Source organism: Apteryx mantelli, chromosome 32 (assembly GCF_036417845.1).
Source record: "Apteryx mantelli isolate bAptMan1 chromosome 32, bAptMan1.hap1, whole genome shotgun sequence".
NCBI classification, from domain to species: Eukaryota; Metazoa; Chordata; class Aves; order Apterygiformes; family Apterygidae; genus Apteryx; species Apteryx mantelli.
In genome coordinates this window covers 442,238-466,881 of record NC_090009.1, presented here as the reverse complement: position 1 = coordinate 466,881, position 24,644 = coordinate 442,238, and the positions used below count along the sequence as shown (strand labels likewise).

Genomic DNA, 24,644 nt, shown 5'->3' with positions numbered 1-24,644 from the left:
AGTAAATGCTACAAGCCAACATTTGGGCCAAATTTGCATTTCTGGCTGGTCGACCTTCATTGAAGTCACTATACCATTATTTTACCGGTTAATGGAGGAGAAACCACTCCCCTGACCCCTTCTACAAAGGCTCCAGTGAGATTTGAACTCACGACCCCTGGTTTACAAGACCAGTGCTCTAACCCCTGAGCTATGGAGCCTAGGCACAAAGGGCTTTTTTTTACCTTTTCCCACCAAGGGCTGAACGCGGGCGCCAACATCATTTGCACGCGCTGCGTGTGACATCGCGCCCAAAGGCGAATTTTATGGGTGAATTCACCCTTTCTCGCGGTGGAGGCCCCCGTAAGCAACCGGGAGGAGAGGCGCCGACCACTCACCGCGCGACCCGGCTGAAAGAAAAGGGAGTTTTGCAAGAAAAAAAGGCAGCCGCCGCTTCCGCGAGGCCAGGGCACGGTCTTCGCCCTCGGCGGGAGGAGGCTGCCCAGCCGCGCTCCTCCTCGCCGGTTGGCGATGCCTCCTGCGTCCTTCCAAGTGAGCCTTGCAGATCCTCCTTGCAAGCTGCAAAAATAGACTGGAAAAAGGGATTTTTTTGGAGGTCAGGGAAGCGATGCAGACACAGAACAGAGCAGCAGGGGACAGTGTTTATCACCAAGGTAGCGTGGCCGAGCGGTCTAAGGCGCTGGATTAAGGCTCCAGTCTCTTCGGGGGCGTGGGTTCGAATCCCACCGCTGCCAGGACTTATTTTTCCTTTTTTTCCTCCCTTTCCTTCTACACTCCCCACCACCACGCAGGTGCCTAACGGGAGGATTTAAAAACCAAGGTATTCATTAGCTTGCCCGATTCCCCCGTTTTTAAATCTCCCCTTCTTGCAGAGGCTGATCTCCCCCAATACCCCCCCTCCCCCTTTCCTACCTGTGCATCACAAGCCAAGGAATTAAAGCCAAGAGGGGGCTCAGGGAGGGACAGATCTCTCCCTTCTTTGCCGGATCCCGGATGCAACTTCCAAGATGCAACTCGCTGCGAGGGCAGCTCGCAAGAAAACCTCGATTTAAGGCTTCGCTTCAGCCCCAAACCCTCGAGACCCTCTGCAACTCGGCACTGGTTTAATCGCTTCCTACCCCTGAACGGGGCGAAAAAGAAGGTGTTTCTGCCCGGTCTCGAACCGGGGACCTTTCGCGTGTTAGGCGAACGTGATAACCACTACACTACAGAAACCCACCCGCTAAATTGTCTTCGGCTATATCGCTCTTCTGGCCATATAATTATATTATGGCCAACATAATTAAGGGGCTCTTAGTCCTGCTGTTTCTAGGCGTTTTCCCTTTTTGGCCGGCTGTTTGCAGAGAAATCCGCCTTGCTTCACCGCATGCCCGTGCGCAGCGGGATCTGTCTGCTGGACCTGGCTTCAAGGGGCAGCCGGGCAATAAAAAGGCTCGTTAACGCGATTTTTGCAGCGTGTTCCTATAGACTACTTATGGAACAGCTAATAGCATCTTCCTATGGGAACGACGCAGGATTATAATTCAACCTGCAGTACCTACTCCTGATCCTTCTTTGGCAAGGCAGTTAAAAGCAGCCAGCTCTTTTGGCACCTTCCTCCTCTGCCATAAGAGAAAGAAGTTTCTCTCTTGCTTCTCTCCTGCCCATTCTGCCTCCCTGTCTCTCGTCTTGACCTTGATTTACCCCTGCTCCTGAATGACTATGGTTTTTATTTCAGCTTCTAGAGTTACACACAGCAGGAGCCGCTTATTCATGGTTACTATTAATAAAAACATTTTTGCCCCTCCTGGGGCTCGGCCAAAATCAGCACAGGAGAGCTGACAGCAAAAGAGCTGCTGCATTTCTACATGCTGCAAAAAAAGGGGATGCTCAGCTCTTGCTCTGCCCTTGCACGCAGCTCGGGCTCTTTCTCCCAGCATTTCTCCCCAATGCTCCTTCCTCTGAGCTGGGTCTTAACCTTGTTTTCCTCTAAAAAGAGCGCAGATCTGCAGCAGCTCCCTCTTTCCCGTGTTTCCTCCCTGCACGTTTCACCCTCCGGGGGCCTTTGCAATTTGGGGGAAGAGCTGCCCCCCCCCCCGGCTTGCGGGACCGGATCCAGCTCCCCTCACCCCCAAATCCTTTGCAAACCACCCGCGCTTTTTGCATGGCCCGGGGCTGCTTCAGCCTCCGGTGAAGGGATCCGTCCTGCTTTCAGAGACAGCCTGGAGAAATCGCACAGCCCGAGGAGAGGGGATGAAGGGAAGAAACGATATATATATATTTTTTTTTCTCCCCGGCGCTTCCCCAATGATCATTGCAAGCTGCAATCTCCGCAACCCTTTGCGGGAAGGGCTGCAGCCGCGGCGAGCAAAAAGCTTGGAGCAGGGCTCGCCTGCAAAACTGCAGGAGGGAGGGAACGATCGCGCTTGGAAATAAGGCATAGGAAGAGGGGGGGAAAAAAAAAAAGGAGGAAGGAAAAGAGAGAAAAGAAACGGGCTCGTCCGGGATTTGAACCCGGGACCTCTCGCACCCAAAGCGAGAATCATACCCCTAGACCAACGAGCCGCTCTTATTTAAACACCCGCTCGCTGCGGCTTTGCGAGCTCCGCTGCCTCCGTGCGACTCCGCTCCGGGCTCCAACCGGGAATAAATCGGGTAAGAACAGCGCAGAGGGGGAGGAAAAAAAGAACGAGGCCCCAGCGAGATTTGAACTCGCGACCCCTGGTTTACAAGACCAGTGCTCTAACCCCTGAGCTATGGAGCCAGCACCGGTTGTTTTGACGCCACTGCTGCATGCGTGCAGCCAGGCTGCTCTCCCGGAGCGCCCCGGCCCTGCTCCACCTCTCCCTCCTTCCCAGGCAGCCTTTCCCGGGATTTTTTTTTTTTCCCCCCGGCTTTGGGCCAGGAAAACCGGACATCCCCGAGACCTGCCCCCGGAAACAAGTAGGAACCTTCTCGGGTTCACTGGAGGCTGTCAAAAAGGCAATGCTAGCTCACTTTGCAGAGCAATAAAAACGAGGGCTGTGGTTGCAGCTTTGCTCTGCTCTTTTTTCCCCCCCCTTTGCAAAGGTGAGCAGATGCTTTCATTAAAGAGGAGAGGCCCTTTACACTGCAAAGGATAGAAACAGCCTAGGAGAGTGGCAAACAAAAGCCAGGAGCCTTGTCCCCATCTCTAACCCACTTGATCCCCTCGCTCCTTCCTGACATCCAGCACAACCATCCTGACTTTACTAGAGCTCCAAACCTGCCCTCAGCATCACTCTGCTCCTCCTGACTCTGTGCCAAGGATGATGGCACATTGCAGCAGCAAGGAGACCAGCGTGCCTCATAGCCACTGGTATGTTTATATACCCCACACTGCTATAACACCAGAGCCCTGGATTGAGCCCCTTTAGGTGCTGGCATTTCCCAGTGCTAGTTTTTGGAGCAGAGTTAACCGAGGTACAAGCAGGGAGAAGAGACTGGAGTTGCCTCCTGGAATAACCCAGGTAGAGATGTCTCACCCTCTCCTCTGCAAAGGCTGCCCAGATTTTTAACTTAACCTTTAACCTAGGACAGAGAACCAAGGGGAGCCATTTGTCATGGGATAGGCCAGGTCTAAGGGCAGAGAGGGGTGGAAAGAGCAGAATATATGTGCCTTCTATCTATATTCTTTCTCTAGACACCTGCAGTTATTTAGGCTAGTGAGCGGGATGGCCCTTCAGTCAGGCCAGGGAATGCAATGCTGAGATCCGTCAGCATTTTGGCAGCTGTTAATAACAAATAAGAGGAGAAGATGAGCTCAGATAGCACCTTCAGATTTTATTGCTAGTACACAGCCTAGTAAACAACCTTGGAGGCTTCCGATCTGCTTGTGCAATATGTGATTCCCTGCCCAAGGTTTGCAAGAGAAGCAGCATTTGTCACATACAAACAGGACTCACACCAGGTCACAGAAGAAATAACATGTCTCCTGCTAATGCTTTACCTATTCTAGGGACAGTTTTGTTTTTTTCTTGCTCGTATCCAGTGGGACAAACACACCAGAGCAAGGTTAGAATTCATTGCTTCATAAGGAAAGCACCCTCCAGTCTTTTCCAGAGCAGCAGCAATATCTCTTCTGCCCAGAGGGGCTATAGACAGAGAAATCAAGCGCAGAGCACTCAAGCCGATGGGAGAAGGCAACCAAAAGCCAACAGTCTCTCCTACCTCAACTTCCTCCAACACAATGGCCATTTCTCCACTGTTGGGCATAGCCTGGCTTCCCTCCAGGAGGAATCAGATCCAGGTGACCCCACAGCTCAGATCATCCCAGACAGCACCAGAGCTCAGGCCACCATCTCAACATCACGGAAAAAGTCTTTGGGGCACAATGTTAGCCCAGGTTTTAGGAGGAATACCTGGAAAAAATAACCAGGCCACCAGACCTTCACTAGGACACTTACCTTTGCAGCAGCAGAGCAGGAGAGAAAAAGCCAAAACCCCCAGCTGAGGCCTTTTTAGCCAGCCGCACCCTCATCTGAATCCAATTGCTCCACAGGTGTAGCTAATAAGCTTAATTTCCTCCTTCTGAATGTTGTTTGGGTGAAGGTGCCTGCAAACAGGGCTGGAGAGCCAGCTTCAGCAAAGGGGTTGTGGCTACAGCTTGTTGGGAGCAATAGGATAAGAAACCATTGGAAAATTCCCACCGGCTGAAACTAATTCCAGAATGAGCAAAGGGCTGGAGGGCTATTTTTTTTCCTGACTATCTACCTACCCACCTAGTTATCTGCCTGCCTGTCTACCAAGAGTCCCTGGTGCTTATCTCTGGTGTGCAGGCACTGTCCCGTGAAGACTATGGAAATAAGCCCTCCAAGAAGCTTGCAATAAATCTCAGGGGCACAGTTTGATGTATGTGACGGTGGAACAGACCGAAAAGAGGGGGAACACCTTTTCCTGGAAGTGGACGTTGAAGGTGAAGATGTGGTGCATGTTGTCGGCGTTGTAGAAGGACACTTCTTCCCCCTCATAATCCAGGTAGACCCTGACCTTGTTGAGTTTCTGGCTGAGGCAAAGCGGGGTGCGTTGGGGCGAGGTGACAGCCCAGTAGCGACCTCCGTTTTGCTGCACTGCCCAGATGCCTTCTTCGGGGGAGAACTGCGTCAGGCCTTTCCTCCTCACGGACTCCTTGGCCACCCCGAAGGCCCAGCCGTCCGAGGCCCCCACCTCCACTTCCCAGTAGTGTCTTCCCGACTTGAATCCCGTGGTAGCCAGGACCCGCGAATTCGTGTCAAATCTCTTGGGGTTGTCGGGCAGTTCCTGTTTCCTGCACCCCATCCTCACGGTCTTGAGGTCAGCAGAAAGGATGAGGAGGTGGTTTGCTGAATCGGGATCCAGGGTCAGGTCCTCTGTTGATGACAGCAATGACAGTAATAATAATAGTAACTAAATATCAGTGATAACGATTCAAAGACCAAGCAAGGGATGGGTTTGTTTTAATCTGTTGCCAAATCACATCCCAACCTGAACAACTCTTGCTCTTCCTGGACAGTTTGCCATGAGAGCAAGCCAAGTTCAGACGCTGGCTTGGCTCTAAGATGCCTCCTCTCATCACTGACTCTGCAGGAATCCTGGGGTCTTGGGGCTAATTTTAAGAGGGTTAATTTTAGATGGTACAAATATGCTCCTTCTCTCTACGCCCGCACAGGGACAAGCTTCATGAGCGAGAACCTCAGAGGTGGGTGAGGAAAGTCCCAGCTAAGGATGTGGGATGGGCATCTACCTTGCCTTTTCACATCCTCTTTAGTAGGTAAGACCCATCTGCTGGATGTGAGGGTAAAGAACAGTGTGGTGAAGCACATCTTGGTATATCGTGACCAAGAGCTCATGCTTAGGGGGGAAAAAAGGTGGGAGATGGACCACTTCACTGTGGCTTTTCCTCTGCCCTGGGAGGCAAATGCTCTGTTGGAGGCATGAGGAAGACGTGATCAGCCAGAAGGCTCTGGAAATAATCTGGGACAAAAGGAATAAATGCATTATAGCACCTATTTGGGGTGGTTCAGGATCTCCTAGCAGGAGAACTAGAATTGCATTGTAGCCTTCGGCTGTACAGTCACTTCGTGGTCCTTCAGCAGCCACACCGGCCAGCACCGCTTAGATGCAGAGCAGGCGGTAACTGTCCATCCTCCCAGATGCCCACGCTGACAACTGCGTTCCCTTCGTGGGGAAAAGAGGAAGGGCAAAACTGCTGCTAAAAACCGGAGCGACGATAACGCAGGGCTATTAGTAGCAACGAACAAGATAAAACCACATGCGGACGGTTAGCAATTACATACAGTAAAAATGGACCTTAGATTGAGACTTTTCCCAAAGAAATGGATTTTTTTTCTGTTTTTTGTTTCTGGCTCATCCAATGTACGAGACAGGATGGGATACGCCCACACCCAATCATAAATTCTTGAGTATTTTATCCCAGACTGCCCCACCACAACAAATCCTCATGGAAAGTCATCACCTAAGGGCATCTTTACACACCAGGTCGCATCCGGACAGCCCAAAAGGAGCATGCACGTAGATGGGGTTTGATACTAACATTTCTTTCCCCTTCCCAAACCAGGCTCAAAGGAAACAGCTAGCACGTTAGTGACCTCAAATTGTGGTTGTAGTTAGCAAAGTCGCCGTGTATGAACCAGACTTTCTGTGGCTCTCGGGGACTCTAAGATTGCATCAAGTGGGACCTTAGGAGTGGAAAGGAGTTGGATGGTGCACCAGGATGTCTTTTGCTCTTCCGAAATCCACAGACCTGGGCCTGAAAATTGGATGTGAAGGACAAAAAGGTCTATGATGTGATTGAGAGCTTGGTCCTGTGAAGAGCAGGGACTTGCACAGGGCTGGGGTTTCAGTCTACTCATCCTCCCATTCTCATTCTAGCATGGTCAAGGGAACTGATGCTTTGGTCAAGCAACTCATAAGAGCAGCCCAGACATGGTGTTAAAGGCAAATGAGATGACTCCCACATGGGGGCTGGAAAATGCTGAGTGTCGGTGGCATGTTGTGTGGGTTGGAAAGCTGACAGCAACCACAGGAAGGGTGAGGGATATTGGCACTCTTACTAGGAAAGAGAAAGGACCTTTTATAGGCCCTTTTCTCCTTCAAAGCATCTGAGACCTAAAAATCACCTTGTGCATTAACAAGGAAACAATATTTCTTACAAAGTTAAAAAAAAATGCGGTCTTGTTTATCAGTAAATAACATTCATATATGGACCGAGGCTCAGGACAAGACTTGGTCCTTGTACATCCCATGTCAAGCAGGAAAAGGCTTGGAGAGGGCAGAGGCAGACAACCACCCCTGCATTTCTTCTCCATTTGAGCACCAGCTGCTAGGTTCTTCCCCAAAGCTGGAAGATTGGCTTTAAAATAACGTCTTCTGCCTTTTGCAATATTATATCGGAACAGGAGATAGGTGCTAATGGACACACGCTTTGAACGTACCTACTGGGGGAATGGGTTGGATGACCAAGAGATTTCCTGGATCCTAGACTTTTTTAAAGGTGTTTTTGTCCCTTCTTCTGGCATCTCCTGACATCAGGGTCATTAGGATTTGTTTTCAAGTTTCGCCTCAGCTGCAGGGACCGTGAATGACGATTTTGCTTGTTTAAAAAAGTACAACTCCAGGAATGGAGGCTTCATATAGAAATATTGGAGCACTCAAAGCTCTCGGAGAAGATGAAATAAGGGAGTCAGAGGAGTGGGATGCAATGATTGCTACGAGGTTTTGGCCGCTCCTTTCTTCACACCTTGCTCCCCCTGACTCTCTGCAGTGCAACTATGGCCTGATCTGCATTCAGAGGGTTTGCTGGTATGACTACACCAGAGGAGTTACACCTCTACACATGCACACACACCACCATGGACATGCAATGAGGGTTTTTCCTCCAGTGTTGCTTTCAACGGTGGTTGTCAGCCTTTTTTTTTTTTTTTTCCTGTTTTGCAGACCCATCCAACATTTCCCAGAGGTGTCTGGAGGTGCTGTCTCCCTCCACGGCATGCGTGAGCGCAGTCTGGCCCGTCTTAGCTGGGCTCTTCTTAGAAAGGATCCAACCCACATCCCATCTTCCTCGGTCTTCCCCGAGGGGTTTGCAGGCCCCATGCTGAAAACCACCGCCTTAAAAGCAAGAAAAAGCCTTCTTTGCAAAGAAGGCTTTGCTTTTCTGGTGTAACTCTGGCCATACAAATGTTCCTCCGGGCATGGCTATGTCATCTTTACGCTATTGGCCAAGGGAGCTGGAGGATCGGGGCAGATTTTAGCAGCAGCTGCCCACCACCCGCATCTGCCACAGTGCAAAGTTGGAGGGATCGGGCTTGTGATAGGGGAACACGGTAAAGCCCATTGCCATGAAGGCTGCAGATGCTCCGGCTCGCTGGTGTCCGTCTTGTACCACCACAACCCCCAGGCTCAACACATTGGGGCTTCTTATTCTATCCGATGGAAAACCAACCAGATTCAATGCACCAAAATAGCTGGTCTGGACCAACCCAGCTGTTTGGGTTTTTTTTTCCAGGTGTGAATTCATACACTCTCATGCCAACTTGCTCCTCTTGCCGCCCCAGGGACTTTAAGTCACTTGACTTTGCACTGAAGCAGATTTTGGAGGATTCACGCCATCCAGCCCCAAACCCTGGTGGAAAATAGGAGCCTGAGCACGGGTTTGCACAGTGACGCTGGTCCCGAACCCTGCTCTAAAACCAGGCCAAGAGCAAATCTGGCAGAATTAAAGCATTTGCTTGTGGCTTGAAAGGGCAGAGGGAATGAGATGGAGGGACCGGGAGGCCACGAATTCGTCTTAGGTTCAAATATCTGTTCTTTCTGTTCCTCACTGCAGGTTTGTTAAGTGTAAACAGGCAGAAAGGACCTAGCTTAACTGTCAGATCCCCGGCGTCAGCTAGAAAAAGCGTCTTTTGACTCTCGAACTGAGCAGGCTGGATCTGGAAATCATCGAGAGAGAAGAAATTAAAAATAAATAAATATATGTATCTCCAGAGGGCCTTTCTCTTTTTTCCCCCTCTCTTTGGCTTTGCAAATTACAACCACAATTTAAAGTCTTTGCTCCGGGGCGCTACGTCTTAAACATTTTCCTTTTACCTTTTTCACCTTTTCCCAGCTCGTCTCGCAGGTTTTCTGAAAGGAGAAGACAGGCAGTGAGTGGCAAAGCTGAGATCCCGAGAGCGCCAGGGGGAATCGAAAAATAATAACAATAAACTCCTTTACAGGGACCTTCACCCCTGCTATAATTAGCGCTGGGGTTAATTATTAGCTCAGCTCAAGCCTGAGACCTCGATGGGCTGAACCCAAACCGTACCCACCACAGATTTCCAAATTGCTGCTTTCGCTGATGTGCAAAGCCAGGTCGCCAAATCTCTTAGCACCATCTCGTGGCTTTTCTGCACTGCTACAGGGGGTTTGGTTTTTAAAATTGCAACGCTTTAAATGCAAAGCTCGATTATTTAGGCTGCCGACAATACAAGAACTGAAAATTGCAGGGTTTTACTGTATTAAAATCACACTCGCCTCGGTTTTTCCCCCCTTCAAAAAAGCCTGTATTGCATTTGTCTGCAGCTTGGCAGGGCGTCTCTCCTTCTCCGTTAGTCCCCCAAAAGTCCCTTCCAACATGATTTATTCTGCTATTTTGGTACCGCTGGCCAAGCACGTGCTAAGGGGCCTGGGGACACCCACAGCATCCCCAGCAATCCTCTCCCCTTCTCCCGACGCCTGCTAAAGGCCAATGCCTATTTTAAACTCGTGGCTTCACTTCCGCCTACCTCTGAATTTCTTCAAGACTTTCTCCAGGACGACGGTCTTGAGGGAGAAGTTGCAGACGTGCATTTTCATATCCGAGCAAACCGGTACGGGCTTCTGACACTTCACTTGGTCGCTTCTGCAAAGGGAAAAAACGGAAGCGATGAGGAAATTGTCGCTATTCCCTCTCTTTCCTTCTATTTTGTCGTTCATGGCATGCAATGCTCCCCCCGAAACCTTCCTCTCTGGAAAGGGAACGCTGCGGGAAATTTATTGGAGAGCCCAGAGGATAATTTCCCATCGTGATATAGCATAGAGTTAGTGCATAATCCTCCTCCTTCTCCGACAAGAGCCGGCGTCTTAGACCCCAGCCCACTGGGAGCCCATTGAACCGCTCTTAACCTCATGGCTTGAGTGCTGCTAGCATCCCATCAGGATTTCAATCCGCCTGGGCTGAGGACACCAGTGTTTGTGCATGTCTACCTGTTAAAAACCTCTTGGCTGATGTCCCTCAGCTGTGGCCACCACGTGTCAAAGGCCTCAAGGTCCCCTGAAGCCACTGGAACGGCTCCCAGTGCCCTGCTGGATCAGCTCTTACACCTCGGGCAGAGCCCAGTGCAATGTCTGGAGCTCCCGATCCAGCTTGAATTTTGTTTTCAGGACTTAAGTGGTGCCTCAAAACATTGTCCTGGGGTGAATTTCATGTTACACAAATAAATAAGACTCAGGGGGTTCTGGTCTCGCTTGACATTCAAAGAAACTGCCTGGTAGGAGAAGGAAATCCGAGACTTTGTGACAGTGCTAAGTTTTCCAAGAAGCTGGAAGAAACCCGGGGTTTGCAGGTATCTGAACTGCAAGCACTGACCTCTAAACAGTGCTAGTGGGGAAAAAAAAGCATGAGAGAAGGGGAGAAGCACCGCTCCATACCTGCTTAAGATGGTCATTACATCCTAGAAAGGAAAAAAGAGAGAATGAGTGAAATCCCTGTGCAACACACTCTGTCTCCCCTGGCTCAGACAGCACTTGAGCAATTCCCCCTTCACCTAACCCATCCAGGACATCCATCCATGATGGCAGAAACATGCAGGGATGGATTCGTGCCTCCAACATTCAGCTCTGGAAGGTCACAGTTCCACCAAATCGCCCACAAGCATCTGCAGCTACTAAGGACCCTGCTGCGTGGGCCAAGCAGCCTCGCAAATGTTCCTACGTAAAATATTCCAATTAGTCAGAAAAATATCCAACAACTACCACTTCACAGGGAAACAGGAGGATGCATCTCAGCTCGCTTCGAGCTTTGTTCCCACAAAGTCATAGCATGCTTTAGGTTAGAAGGGACCTTCAGAGGTCTCTAGTCCAACCCATTGCTTAAAGCATGCCAGGTTGCCCGGGGCCTTGTTCAGGTGAGTTGGGAGTCTCTTCAAGGATGGGGAACTGCAGAAACCTCTCTGGTTCCTCTTCCAGCATTTGACCACTGTTGTTATGAGCCCAGATGGAGGCATCTGGCAACCTTTGAGATGCTGTCAGGTATCTCCTTCCTGGTCTCCCAGTTCTGAGAAGGACTTGAGCTCTCTGTCCTAGCTACCTGTCCCACGTGAAGGTCTGAGATACAGAAGGACACCTGCAGTGTTCAGCTGTCTAAGAGCCAAAGGGACATCACCTGCCTTAACTCAGCTGTCTAGGAAGGTGGCCTTAAAGCTGTACATCTATATAACTCTACAGCGTCTGGAATCCCAGCAAATAAAGCTCAGGGTGCCTCCAAGAGGTGATAGATCCCATCCCAGGTGTCCACATGGTAGAAATGATTCCCAGAGGCAAATTACAGGTTAAAACACCTTGCATAACCAGTTGCTGCATGGCGATGAGATGAATCCCATGCTCCGAGTCCAGTCTGTGCCACTATTTACCCTTCCTGATTGCTTTGAAATTAAAGAAGAGCATAACCCACGGAGAGTGGCATCAGACCCGATTCAAAGGCAACAGAAGGCCATGACCATCTCCCAGGGAACAGAAAAAGCACTCTGGGTCCGGCTGCGGATTTCCAGCGTGATCTTTTAAAGAATGTCAACTATTGTTACGCGACTGTTCTCACGTGCATTGGTGGGGGTTGAGCAAAGACCACGTGACGTGTTTTTTCCCTCATAGCCAGGCACTAAAACCGTCACGCCACTTAAGCTCCGCAAATATTTACAGTGATTTCAGGGTTGCCTTAGCCTTTTGATGCCATGTGGCCTGGGAGGGAATTTAACCCCACTGGGGGAATTTCACCCCCAAATATTTGTCACTCAGATGGGTGACAGTCTGCCCTGCTCTGGCAAAGGCCATTTCGTATAGCCTGCTTCAGAAAAGCACCTTTTAGCCACCGTGTGGTTAAGTCCCGCTTGAGCTAGGTCTGAAACTGCCACTGGAGTGGAATGCAGCAGGCTTTAAAACCTAGTTTTGATTCAAAAAATAACACCCCAGAAAGTGCCACTTTTTCCTTAGCAAGCAGATTCGTGTGTACCATAAGCAAGATCCACTTCCTTTGCTCACAAGAAGATCAATTAAAACTGAATCACCCATTAACCTTGGGGTTTTTTACCCCTGAGCAGGGGATAGGACTGTTCAGTTTTGGGGTGGGCAGTTTGGGTTTGGTTTTTTCAAATCCCACGGAGCCTGCAAAGGAAAGTTTGGGTGACACAGAAGGCTGGATTCTCTCCAGCTTCTTTCCTTCTAATGCAATCAATACCTGAACCCCATCTGCTCTCTCCCTCATACTTTCCAGCTTGGTAATAGTTCACTTTGACTCAAAAACCCAGCTCTACTTTCAGGTCCCAGCCAACCTTTCATAGCCAGGACTCCATGAGAAAATTGGCAATGATCCGTGTCCTGCTGGGCCCAGCTCCACATGCCTCTCTACTCGACTTCATCCCCGGTCCTTGCCAGCTCCTCCCCAGCCCTATTCCTAGCTGAAACTCTCCTCCTTCAAGCTCTGGGAGAGGACATGTGTGACTTGGCACGCAACAAATTTCTAGTGTTGCAAACCCATCAAGGCCCATATTTGCAAAAAAGAGTTGCTTGGTTTAAGGATCGTTTGGTTTAAGGTGGCTCTTCATGCAAGGTCTAATTAAGCTTTGGAACTTCTCAATGCAGGAATCTGGGTGCTGGAAAGGTCCAGGCAAATTCATGGAAGAAAAAAATCTATCACAGGCTATTAAACACAAAAAGACACCTCTGTTTCCGGACATTGCTGAGCCCCAGATAGTTGCTGTGTTTTATTGCTGGCAAAGCAGAACCCAGGGCACTCAGGCACTGTCATGCAGCATCTCTGTGTTAAAGGCACAAAAAAAAAGGGTAGTTATCCTCAAACCACCTCTGCTGGATCCAGAGAGCTGGAAACACACTGAAAAAGGACAAGGACAGGTCCTGAAGACCTCCTTCAGAACTCAGACCTGAAGGCTCATTTCATTGGCAAAGATCTCACCTTGAGGAACTCTAGCACGGGCTGCTGGATTTTCTCCTCCAGCTCCGTGATCAGCTTATTGAGGAGCGTAATCTCCTTGGAGAGGTCGGTGATGTTCTCGTTCTGCCTCTTGGCGATGTTCTTCTCCATCTTCTCCAGCTGGCCCAGGAGGATGTGCTCCTGGTCGTGCAGAAACTGCCGCAGCCCCTCGAACTCGGAGAGCAGCTTCTGCCGCTCGTTCTCAATGGTTTTCTGGGAACGAAACAGAACAAGAAGGCGGGTTGGTTATTCTTACATGACACGCCACAACACCAAGCGTTGTGGACTTGAGGGCAAGGCAAAAACGTGGTTCTCCTGCTGTGGGACCTCACTTCCACCTCTTCATTCCTCCACTCGGGCACCTCCACCTAAAATGATTTTCCTCTATAGTCAGTGGAGAAAGATATGGGCTTTTTAGGAAAAGTCATCTGCATGGAGAAGGAGCTAAATCCTTAGATGGATTCTTATGTGCATCAGGAGAAAACGGGGCACCATGAGGAGTGGTGCAAACTGGGATGAAAAGGTCCAGGACAGGAGAAACATAGCTGCTGCACGGCCCTGTGCACAGCACGGATCAATCTTCCGACCTCACTGGAGGCCAGCCAGCGTTTCAGCTGCATCGCTCTATACCTGTCTGGCCTTCCCACCTTGTCCTGCAGGGCTGCCAAGCTCCTCAGCTGCTAGAAATTTCGGGCTACTTGGGAATCTTAATGGGGAAGGAAGGGTCTTAATGCTTCGGTGATTGTAGGGAAAAAAAAAATGTGAACACAGAGTGAGTGTCATTAAATGTTTGCAGCTGCAGAAGACATAGGTACAAGGTTCTTACACCTAGGGAAAAGCAATGATACAATGCTTTTCCAGAAGGAGGAGGGAAGACATGCCAAACTACTTCTGGGACAGGTACCTTGCCTCCACAGAAGTTCTCAGATAGTTTCTCTCCTCTACACAGGACACATTTGTTTCCCCTTTTTTTCCCCTGGGGCAGCAGGGATGTAGTTAGACACCAGTTCTCAATGAAGTGGAGTTGGGGGCTGGTGGCCAACAGGTTTCCCCTGCTCCTGGTCATCGCCTCCTGCTCCCACGCCCCAAACTGGGAGAAGGAGCCGTGGAGGGTACACGCTCGGAGCAGCATTTCGGCATCTACATCATCAGATGACTGCAGATCCCTGCTTTCCCGTGATCTCCTCTTGGGCTGCCATTGCAAGCAGACCACGAGCCTCCTCCGAGACAAAAGCCAGGGCTGTCTGGGAATGCTTTGCTCCCAGAAACGTGCCCTTTGGCAGCATGGACAAGACTGTCCATCCTTCCGCACCATCCTTCAACACAGGTCTGACAAGTCCAACAGGCCCTCAAACGTGCAAGGCTCCTTCACACCCTGCCTTTTGCGTCATGGTGTGAAACCACAGCTCTTGGCAGGCCGAGGCTCTTGCAGGCACCGTGAGCCGGAAAAAACAGCAAATAGTGACAATAGCAGCGTTGCGTGGCCTCTGGGAAGGTGCGGCAGGAACATGGGCCAAGGGTGGCCCCAGGTTGTTGGAGACTGTCCCAAGCGTTTGGGACATAAGCCGCTCAAAGGATGTTATCAGTAGGGAGATGGAGGTTCTCCTGCCCCAAAGGCTATGCTGCTTTCGGCCAAAAGGACAAAGGGCGGAGGAAGAGGAGGAAGAGGGAGGAAGGGTGCTCGAGTGGAGGAGAGCTTCACAGCCAGCCTGGCTCTCAGGGATGCTCTGGCGTAGGAGCCAGGCAATGGTCCCTGTGGTTTGCTGAGATGTTAGCTGACACCTCCCCAACCCTGATGGTGAAGGAAGGAGGAGAAAAACAGCTGTTTCCCTATTAATGCTTCGGGACAGAGCAGTGCTAAGGAAGAGACGGGGGCAGATCAGCAGGCCCCAACCCCGTCCATGCATCCCACCCCGGATCCCACCTCCCCACCGTCCTGTAACGCTGAACCTCAGCCACGCACCAGCAGCTCGTGGGTTTTCTTGTCATCGTTCACTTTAAACTCCAGCAGCACTTGCCTCTCTTTTTTCAGGAAATCCAGGCGGCCCTGGATTTTCTCCTAGGAACAAAGAGGGAAAATATTACTGTACTTTTTTTTTTTTTTAATTTCTTTTCTTTTGTTGCATTATTCTGTCTGTGCATGGTTTGTTTTTCCAGCCGTGCAAAGACAAAGCAAGGAAAATCCGGGGGTGCTCTCGCAAAGGCGCAACTGGATGAACATCCCAGCTCGACTCTGCCCAAGCTCACCCAAACGCACACATCTGCAGCCCTGGCCGTTCCCCCCAAGGACCCCCACGAGCTCCCTCGCGTGCACCCGAATGCAAAGAAACATCCGAGAAAAGGTGAAGGCGCTGCAAGCCTGCAGCTGCCGAGCGAGGCAATGCCAGCTGCATTGACCTGCTGCCGTTTCCACCGTGCTTGCCTCCGCTCTCGACGCAAACAGAAAACTCAGCCTGGATTTAGGCAATTTGTATTCATTTCTGGAAACTCGCCCAGACCCAAAATAGATCAGGGTGTTTGCTCCTTCAGCGGTCACCCCACCGATAAGGCGAGCGCCTGCAGGCAACGTCTGCAGCGGGAGACTCGTGCCCTGAGCTCCAGGCTTTCGTGGGAGCTTGCATAGAAGAAATACCGTCCGCCAGCCTCCTCGCTGCTCCGTTTTCAATCCCACGCTGTCCCTAGCGAACTGATGTTAATGTATGAGAAGGTTTTGCCTATCTGGAGGGGAGGGAGGCTTTTCAAAGCTGTTTGAAAGCTAGGGAGAAAACGGCAATCAGCTCTTTAGGGGGCAATCGGTGTTTTCCCACGCTAAGCTTGGAAAAATGTGAGCCAGGCGACTGCTCGTGAACTTTCTAGGAGCGCAAACGCACAGCGAGACAGATACCGCCAAGAGGCAGAAAGCCACCCGAAGCGACAGGCAGGTCCGTTCTCCGGCTCCCCAGGACGGACAGACAGATACCTTGTACTCCTCGGACGCCTCGTCGATGGGTACCACAGCGTGAGGCCGGTGCTCCCGGGACCTGTCGCAGACGACGCAGATGGTCCTCCGGTCGTCCTTGCAGTAGAGCTTCAGGGCTTCCCTGTGCTTCGCGCAGAGCCCGTCCTCCTCAGCTCCCTTCGCCCCGCGCAGGGTGAACTGGCTGATGATCTCGGACATGTTCGCCAGCTGCCGGTTGGGCCTGAAGCTCTTCTGCTGGAAGACCTCCCTGCACTGAGGGCAGGGGAAGTCCATCTCAAGGTCCTTCCAGCTCTTGATGATGCAAGCCCGGCAGAAGTTGTGCCCGCACTCGATGGACACCGGGTCCTTGAAAAACTCCAGGCAGACAGAGCAAGTGGCTTCATCTTGGAGATTCCCGGGCAGGAACACCGCCGCCATGGCTTCTCTCCTGCGGGCAAAGACTGATTTCACTTGGACTGTACGCGGAGCACGAATACTTGGCATGCAGCCCCGAGTAGGCGTTCCCGTTCCAGGAAAAAGCCGGTGCCCGAGGTCACTTCTGCAGTGTCTGATTTCTTTAAACCGGTAACGAAGACCTCGAATTTGCCCCGGCAAAGCGAGGACACTTTGGTGGATGAGGAATAGGGCAGGAACAAACCCCTGCCCTCACCCTCTCCTGCAAATCCAGTGCTTGGAGCTCCTATCTTTTTTGCAGGAGGGAGCTGGGAGAAGGGGAACCACTTGGGATACGATCACCAATGCCAGAGCCGGGTCTCATTGCTTTTTGGCTGACCTAGTGCTAAATGCAAGATCCGAGTCCCAAGGCTTGTGTTTAACAGCTGCTCTAGGCCCTGATCCAGGTAACCATCTGAGCTCTCGTTAAGGACCCATTTCAGCCTCAGTGCTTCAGCTGGGTGCTCAAATGACTTGGTTAAAGTCCAGGGCTGAATAGGGGCCATAAAAAGCAACAGGAGGGAGGGAGCACACGTGGCTGCAAAGCCCATATCAAGATTTAGGGGTGAGTTTCCCAAGTCCATAATGATCTAGTCCTGCATCAAGGTCCTGCGTCTAGGAGCAAGTGACTGGGCAGCTGCCTACATCTGCACTGGAGAGGAACAGTCTGAATCCAAGTTCTGGGTCTTTTTCCTAATGAGGACATGAAAAATAAGTCAAGGGATCCAATCTGTAAAAAGCACACACTTCCCTCTGCTGACTCCTAAGACAGCCCAGGTGATCTGGCATCTCCAAGCTGAGGTCTCCCCCTTGGAGATGGGCATAGCTAAGTGGAGATGAGTCTGAACCCCAGAAGCTGGGGGATTTTCCTTGGGGAAAAACACTAAGGACATGTATTTGTCCTCCACTTAGACCTTGCTCATAATTCTGGGACTTGCCCCTAGGATTGTTTTGAAATAAAATTACTTGATGGCCTCACAAATTAAGAGGAGAAAGAACAACAATCTTCCTTTCAGGTTCTCATTCGACTTCAGGCATCAATTTATTGCCAGTCCAGCCAAGAGACTCCAAAAATGCACCTTTTCCTATTAAAACTGCTGCTGTTTGGAAGTCTGTATTTCACAGTGCTCAGACCGGACTCTGGTCTGAGGGAGACCTGAGGGAGCTGAGCAGGGACAGACTCACTTGTTTAGGATTTGAACCGAGCTTTTTCAGACTGATTTAAAGACCATCCTGGACTTCCACGGAACTTTGGTAAGGAATCTTGTCTGCTTGTGGGACAATAAAATCTGTATACTGGTGCTTGCTAGGATCCACATCAGTTTGATCGGAAATAATATGGAGCAGGTGACTCAGAACAGCAGAATGTATATATTTATATGTATATATTCACACACAAGCTCATATATATGGGTGCATATATATGTACACACATCCCTTTATATGTAAAATACACCATTTCCTCTCATTCATATATATGTATATACACATACGTACACACATCAGTCCCTACAGAATGCAAGTTTTTCTTGCTCTTCCACCTGACATTGCTCTTGATCCATAAATAAGCTAATATATTATTTTTCCCCATGTCATATATACTTTTCCCCCCATGCGTATCAAGAGAGAGGAAGGAAGATGTGGTCTATGGGGTGGCTAGAGATGGTGAGAAATCCACACAAAACACACTCTGGAGCTGCAAAAATAGCCAAGAAAGAGGGTGAGATACCTTGACAGAGGCAGTGGGTAGCCCACGGAGGGGGGGGAAAAAAAACACAGGAAGGGAGAATTAGATGCTTATTATCACACAGGGGGGAAAAAAAAAGGACAGATGGACGGATAATCACATCCCATCGCTCTTCCCACGCCTGGAAGCACGAGCAAGCCCAACGGACAGACGGACAACAGGGCGACTCATCCCCTTCCCATCAGACCCAGCGTACCTCAGGGAAGAGGTGTAGGAAAGGGGCGTCCTCCCGAATCGCCTGGACGTTTGCATCAGGAGGTCGCTAGCGCAGGGCAGGCGAGGTGCAAGCACCGAGCCCGCAGCCAGACGGGTCCCCGCGCCGGCAGGACGCCTGGGACCCGCAGCCATCGCCGGTTCACCTCGCGCCGAAGGAAACCATCCCGGCCCTCGGATGCCTCCGAGATTGCAGCGCCGCTCGGCTCTTGCCCGTTCCCCGTCCTCGATTGCCCACCGCCCCCCATTCCCCCTTCTCACTTACCATTCCTTCCCCTCCCCCATTGCATCTGTCCTCTCGACCCCACCACCGCTCTGTCCCTCCTCCTCCTCCACCCCAGCTGCTCTGTCTCTGCTCTCGTCCTCCTTGCCAGGGAGCTTTTCCCTTGCTGGAGCCAGGATCACATTTCCAGCGCCTCCCTCCACCTGTCTCCCAGGCCCTCTCCATAGCATCCCTGGAGACATTTAACCCTCCCTGATGCCCCCATCTCTCCCTCCGAAGGAACAGGGGCTCGAGGAAGGAGCTAGGCTTTTCATCCCATCTCCAAGGCTGCTGATGAATGCATCTACTTCTGTTGGACACTGAAGGAACCTTGGGTGAACCTGGGTGAAATAAATACCTGAAATAGATGCCCTTTATTTCTCTTAGCATCTGGTGGACCCCAAACATTCTCCTTTGCAACCCATGGTGGTAGACAACACTACGAGAAGTTCCTAGCCCTGCACCCATAGGAGAAATGGGATGCAACCAGGGGAAAATAAAACCACCTTGGCCTGCCCTTGGGGGTTTAGTAGCAGGATTATGTTCAGAGGCGCAGGCTGCCTCCAGACCATCAGGAACGCTGCATGCGAAGAGCTATTAATACAAGTGTCTGGAGAAGGAAAACATACAGACGAGCCAAATTCTGCTGCCGGTTATAGGCCTGCAGGTTTATTGACAGAGCTGCAACAGAAAGAGGCCAGATGCACAGGGGAGCCCTGGAGAGCGACTGGATCCAGCTGTCCTAATTTAGCGCCGTAAAGCAATACCCTTCGGGATTAGATCTAAAGCTCTCGGCGTCAAAACGGCCGTACCGCGTTAGAGCCAGGGGCCACGTAGCCCAGCATCCCGTCCCCACCGTGGGCTAGTCCGAGAGGTCCTCGTGCCACTCTTCGTTACAGAGGTCCGTCTCGCAGCAGGCGTACAGGGACTTCAGGCGGGACTCGGTGTCCGATGGCCGCTCTCTGCCGCAGTTCAACAACGAGGTGCAGCCTTGCTGGTAATAGAGCGTCACCTTCCCTGCAGGGACGGTGGATGGAGAAGGACCATGATTAGGAGGTGCTGCTGGTAGAGCATCCTCAGGGTTTGAGCAAGAGCGAGGCCAGATGGTGATGCCACACTGCAGCCATGCTCCGTGGCCTCCTCTTTGCAGCAAAACCAGGTGACTGATGATCTGTCTGGCATCTAGGTGTGAGGAGACACCATCTCCGCACACTTACATCTGTCAGGATCACTACACACACCAGCTGGTGCAAAAAGTGGCATTGAACTAACCAAGCCCTGTGGTGGACTTTGAGGTTAACCAGGGACTAATCATCCCATTAAATAGCACACCAGAATGGAAACCACACCTGATTTGTTTTAAATTAATTAGGAGAAAGAAAGATCTAGATAGGGAGACAGGCAAGACTCATGCAGCCTCTTCAAGAGGCAGCAAGTCCTTTGCCAAAAAAAGACTTATTCACCATACATAGGACAACCTCCACTGAGGGAAGCGTTCCCAAAGGAAGTTTTTTTCCCTTGCTTTAACCCTTTCCCACATCACCGTCTCATCATTGCTTCCTCATTCGTTCTGCTAATGCATTTGGTCTTCCAAAACAAGTAGATACATAAGGGGACAAGCCCCAAACAGAACAAAACACCCAATTTTGACCCATACGTACCCAGGAAAGTTTTAATGATGGCACATCTCTCTCTCCGCTCGCAGGTCGTCTCGTTCGCTCCATGGAAGCATCCAATTAAGGGGAATTTGTACTTGCAGACCTTGCACTGAAGAGCCTCGACTACAGCAGATAGAGAAGATGCAATGAGGCCCGTGCTCCCTTCTACAACAGCGGAGTTGTGGGGGATTTTGCAATTGCTTTGAATGCCCTACAATAAGATTGGGGCAACTCCGGAGAAGATTTAGAGCCCTCCAGGGGAAGGGAGTGAGCAGCACCTTCACTCTTATAGACCCCGAACCTTAGGATAGAGGCAGATGATGCCTATGGACACACAACCGATCTTGGCAGAGCTTCTCAAATGTAGCTGTGGCCATAGGTAAATAGACCCCAGACCAAACCACCAACCCATGGAGAAGAAATTTGGAAATGAGCTCTGGGGTGGGGTTATCCACAGCACAACCATCACAACAGCTCTCTGGGTGAGACCATATGCACATCTAGCCCAGGATCCAGCGACCTACGGTTCAAGAGATGCCTGACCTAGAGGTGATATCTTCACATTTAATAGCTCCCCTGGAAGTCAGTGGAGAGAAACAGCCATTTCTAAGTGTTTCTGCCCTTTATCGCATCCCGTTGAACTGTGACCCTCCGCTTACCAACCCCGATGCACAGGACCACAGCCAGCCCCACGAAGAGCACCTTCATGGTGGGAAAGGGGAACATGGTCCGACCTCCCAGCTCCATGTGGCAAATCAGTGTGGACTAATCTGCAAATGGAAATGGCTCAGGCAGTTTATTAATCCTCATAATGAATTTCATCCATGTCCAGCTCTCTAGCAGGGGGAGAGCTGATCAGACGTAAAATCTCACAGTACAAGTGTTGGCGATGTCCCCTTTGGGGACAAAAAAAAAAGCAGAGAAACTTGAAGTATATTGTATATTGAAGCGTATATCCTCCAGCACCTTTAAACAGCTGAAACAGAGAAGGGTGGAAAAGGCAGAAAGCTCCCAGGCAAAATATAATTATCCTATAAGGAAAAAAACCCCCCACATTTCTTCATTTTTCTCCGCCTTTTGCTTAGAAACAGCTGGGATTCAGGCATCCCTCCCCCTCTATCTCACCTCCACCAAAAAGCAGGTGGGCTTTTTAACCATTTCGCCAGCACATCCCTTGGAAAATTCCCTGTCCCGGCAATTTTCCATACTCAGAAGCAGACAGCTTTGGACAGAGACTAACGCAGGAAAGGAAAAAGGGTTGAGGGAGCCAAAAGACAAAGTCGCCCAACGTGGGGCTCGAACCCACGACCCTGAGATTAAGAGTCTCATGCTCTACCGACTGAGCTAGCCGGGCTCCCGTAAAACAGCTTCTTTGCTCCGTGTCTCGAGGAGGTTGTAAATTCGTTTTCCCCCAGAGTAGAAAGTTTATCGGTACAAAAATAGCGATATAAAAATAAGTGGAAGCTGATATAGGAGGGTATGTTTGGGTGGTGCCGGCTGCCACGAAACCTTGCAGCAGGAGGGAGATGTGCGGGGAGGGAAGCAAGAAAAAGCAAGAAGAAAAAGCCCCCAGCCGTAAAACCCGAAGCAAGAGCGGAAAAAGGCTCTTACCAGGCTCTGCTTCCCGCTTGCAGTCGGAGCATCCGCCTGCCCGGGCATCGCCGCAGCCTTTATAGCCCCTTTCCTCCCGCGCCGGGGCTGACCCAGGGCCTGAACGACCTCGGGACCGCCGGGGGATATTGTTCAGCTGGAACAATGCTTTCATGTGCACCTGGGCAAACACAGCTCCTGAGCGAGCCCGGACAATCCTTCCGGGACACGAAGGCATTCATTATTTAGGCAAGTCCTCCCTCCCTTGTTCAGCATCATGTTTAACCACACTCTGGCTTATCTCACTCCATGCGGCCCTTGCAATTTTTTCATGCGGTAGAGAAAAGGCTAAAAAACAGCTGAACCAGCCCAGGGCAGGCAAATATTCACCCAATCTTGGAGCAACTAGCAGGACACGAGCCTGGCCTTTGCATTTCATTAATCTTGCAAGTGGGACTTGCACAAAAAGAGGTTCAGCGCTTCCTACTCTCTCCCTGCCTCTCTTGCATTTTTGTTGTTTCCATCCTCCTCGCGCCCACCACTATTTTTTCCATGCTGCAGCAATACCAAAATGCACCATTCCTGGACTCCTGCAAGCCAAAAAGCTCTTGTGCACCAGGGTTGTTGCCTCCTTTTAGAAATACAGACAGGTGCGAACCGCAGCAGTGCAGCAGCTGGCCAAACAACATGCTGTAGGGACCAAACAGGCTGGCTGCAGGTAGCTGAAAGCCAGCTAGCAACCCACGCCAGCAGCTGCTTGCTTAATGCATGAGCTTAATGTATGCAGTTAAAGAATTGATGCAATCTGCGGGCACTTAAAAAAACAGAGCTCATAACAGAGCCTAGTCCCAGGGGGGTCAAATCTCTGTTGCAGAGAGTTTAATCTGGATAGTTACAGCCTTAAGTAATGACATATTTAATTGCTGGTTTAGGAGGTAATTCCAAGAAACCTGCCTGCCTGGTCCAAGAGTTTTTCCGGGCTCTTTGGCTTCACCTGCAACAACCCAGCATGATGTTTATGCAGCCGGTATTGTGCCAACAGCAGAAATATGGATGATACCTGCGTTCCTCCAAACGTGAAGCCAGATTTAACTGCTCAAGGTGCTCAGAAGCGAGGAGGAAGCTGCTGGCAGCTTGGATCCTCATGCACTGGCTGCACATCCTGATCCATACAACTCCGAGGGGGAGCGTGGAATCACACTTTCCTGGTCAGGCCAGGAAAGGAGCTGAAACTGCAGCTTGCAAAAATCCCCAGGAAAATACTATTGGAGCCATTATTTCTGTGCAAAGCCTGCAGAGAGCAGTAATAAATGACAACGCAGCCTTGGGGCTTGAGACAGAAGCAGGGAGAAATCACCCTGCAAGGCTGGAGACTGAATGAAAGCACAGAAGAGCAGGAAAGGGAGGCAACTGGTGGAAGGGATGAGAAAAGGAGAAGAAAAAGGGATTTTTCCTCCCTTTTGCTGAAAGGGAATGAACATTCAGAGGCCACTCCATTCCCCTATGACACCAGGCAGGTGCAACTCCTTCCTCATACTTTACCATTTTATCTCACAGCATGGAGATAAAAAAACCAGATTTTTTTTTTTTTTTTTTTTGCGCTTCTTCTTGTGTGAAATGGCTCCGAATTTTGGCCACGAAGGAAAAAAAAAGGGGGGGGGGAATAAGAAAAGGAGACGCGCCCAACGTGGGGCTCGAACCCACGACCCTGAGATTAAGAGTCTCATGCTCTACCGACTGAGCTAGCCGGGCCACCGAAAAAAAGGGATGGTGCAGCCCTGAGGCGGCAGCCCGGGGTGCAATGGGCAAAAGGGCGGATTTGCCGGGGAGGGGAGAAGGGGGGAAAAGCTGCGACCTGGCAAAACTTGTTGCAGCTGGAGCGCAAATTCCCGTGCTCTGCCCCGGGGGCTTTCCAGGCACGGGTCCCACACGGGGAACGCGCGAGTGGGGAGCAGAGGAGGGCGAGAGCATGGAGAGCCTGGATGCCCCGCATAGCACGGGTGGGAAAGTGCGTGGCAAAAAAGAAAAAGCGGGGAAAAAAAGCCTAGAAACCCGAGTTCCCTGACCGGGAATCGAACCCGGGCCGCGGCGGTGAGAGCGCCGAATCCTAACCACTAGACCACCAGGGAGCAGATACAGAGTATTTTGCCCGGATATAACACCACATTTAGGGGTTTCCCGGGGGGACCCGTCGGAGCTGCTTTTTGCTGGCCCCACGGGGGTGAGAACGCAAAAAGGAGGGTTGCATCCAACGCAGAGGGGTCCCCGGCGTTTTCCCTACAAAAAGACCCCCCCGCCCCCTTTTAAGAACCCAACCTCCTGCAACGTGAAAGTCCTTGGGCTTGTCTTCTGCTGCCCTCCAGCGGTGGGCCCTTTTTGGTGGCTTCTCCAACACCTTGAAGTCCTCCTGGGACCGGGCTTCGGAAAAACGGGCACCAGTCGATCGTGATTTCACTGCAAAGGGACGGGTCTCAGCAGAGATGGGGAAAGGAAGGGAGAACCTAGTTTTAACAGCGGTGTGTTGTGCTCCAGAGAGTTTATTGAACACAGAGTCGGGGATTTCGGCT

At 50.9% G+C, this 24,644-nt stretch overlaps 2 protein-coding genes and 8 non-coding genes across 10 annotated transcripts; 1 reads left to right on the top strand and 9 right to left on the bottom strand.

Annotated features, from left to right (window-relative positions):
- Window positions 1–127: 127 nt before the first annotated feature.
- TRNAT-UGU (transfer RNA threonine (anticodon UGU)) lies at window positions 128–200 on the bottom strand. The gene has a single exon. It is a non-coding gene; the product is annotated as a tRNA-Thr (tRNA).
- Window positions 201–652: 452 nt separating this feature from the next.
- Window positions 653–734, top strand: TRNAL-AAG (transfer RNA leucine (anticodon AAG)). The gene has a single exon. It is a non-coding gene; the product is annotated as a tRNA-Leu (tRNA).
- Window positions 735–1,142: 408 nt separating this feature from the next.
- TRNAV-AAC (transfer RNA valine (anticodon AAC)) lies at window positions 1,143–1,215 on the bottom strand. Its single transcript has one exon. It is a non-coding gene; the product is annotated as a tRNA-Val (tRNA).
- Window positions 1,216–2,472: 1,257 nt separating this feature from the next.
- On the bottom strand, window positions 2,473–2,544 carry TRNAP-UGG (transfer RNA proline (anticodon UGG)). The gene has a single exon. It is a non-coding gene; the product is annotated as a tRNA-Pro (tRNA).
- Window positions 2,545–2,670: 126 nt separating this feature from the next.
- Window positions 2,671–2,743, bottom strand: TRNAT-UGU (transfer RNA threonine (anticodon UGU)). The gene has a single exon. It is a non-coding gene; the product is annotated as a tRNA-Thr (tRNA).
- Window positions 2,744–3,825: 1,082 nt separating this feature from the next.
- TRIM7 (tripartite motif containing 7) lies at window positions 3,826–18,606 on the bottom strand. Its single transcript, XM_067313770.1, has 8 exons — window positions 18,551–18,606; window positions 16,176–16,602; window positions 15,180–15,275; window positions 13,199–13,429; window positions 10,663–10,685; window positions 9,759–9,874; window positions 9,082–9,117; window positions 3,826–5,345 (listed from the first exon to the last, which is right to left on the bottom strand). Exons 1-8 carry the CDS (start codon window positions 18,604–18,606, stop codon window positions 4,831–4,833), a joined length of 1,500 nt encoding a protein of 499 aa, XP_067169871.1. The 3' UTR covers window positions 3,826–4,830.
- An 877-nt stretch (window positions 18,607–19,483) lies between these two features.
- PATE1 (prostate and testis expressed 1) lies at window positions 19,484–22,151 on the bottom strand. The gene is made up of 4 exons (XM_067313882.1): window positions 22,099–22,151; window positions 21,147–21,257; window positions 20,491–20,610; window positions 19,484–19,846 (listed from the first exon to the last, which is right to left on the bottom strand). The coding sequence occupies exons 2-4, from the start codon at window positions 21,232–21,234 to the stop codon at window positions 19,692–19,694; spliced, it is 363 nt and encodes a 120-aa protein (XP_067169983.1). The 5' UTR covers window positions 21,235–21,257; window positions 22,099–22,151; the 3' UTR covers window positions 19,484–19,691.
- On the bottom strand, window positions 21,769–21,841 carry TRNAK-CUU (transfer RNA lysine (anticodon CUU)). Its single transcript has one exon. It is a non-coding gene; the product is annotated as a tRNA-Lys (tRNA).
- Window positions 22,152–23,756: 1,605 nt separating the features above from the next.
- On the bottom strand, window positions 23,757–23,829 carry TRNAK-CUU (transfer RNA lysine (anticodon CUU)). The gene has a single exon. It is a non-coding gene; the product is annotated as a tRNA-Lys (tRNA).
- A 305-nt stretch (window positions 23,830–24,134) lies between these two features.
- Window positions 24,135–24,206, bottom strand: TRNAE-CUC (transfer RNA glutamic acid (anticodon CUC)). The gene has a single exon. It is a non-coding gene; the product is annotated as a tRNA-Glu (tRNA).
- Window positions 24,207–24,644: the final 438 nt, after the last annotated feature.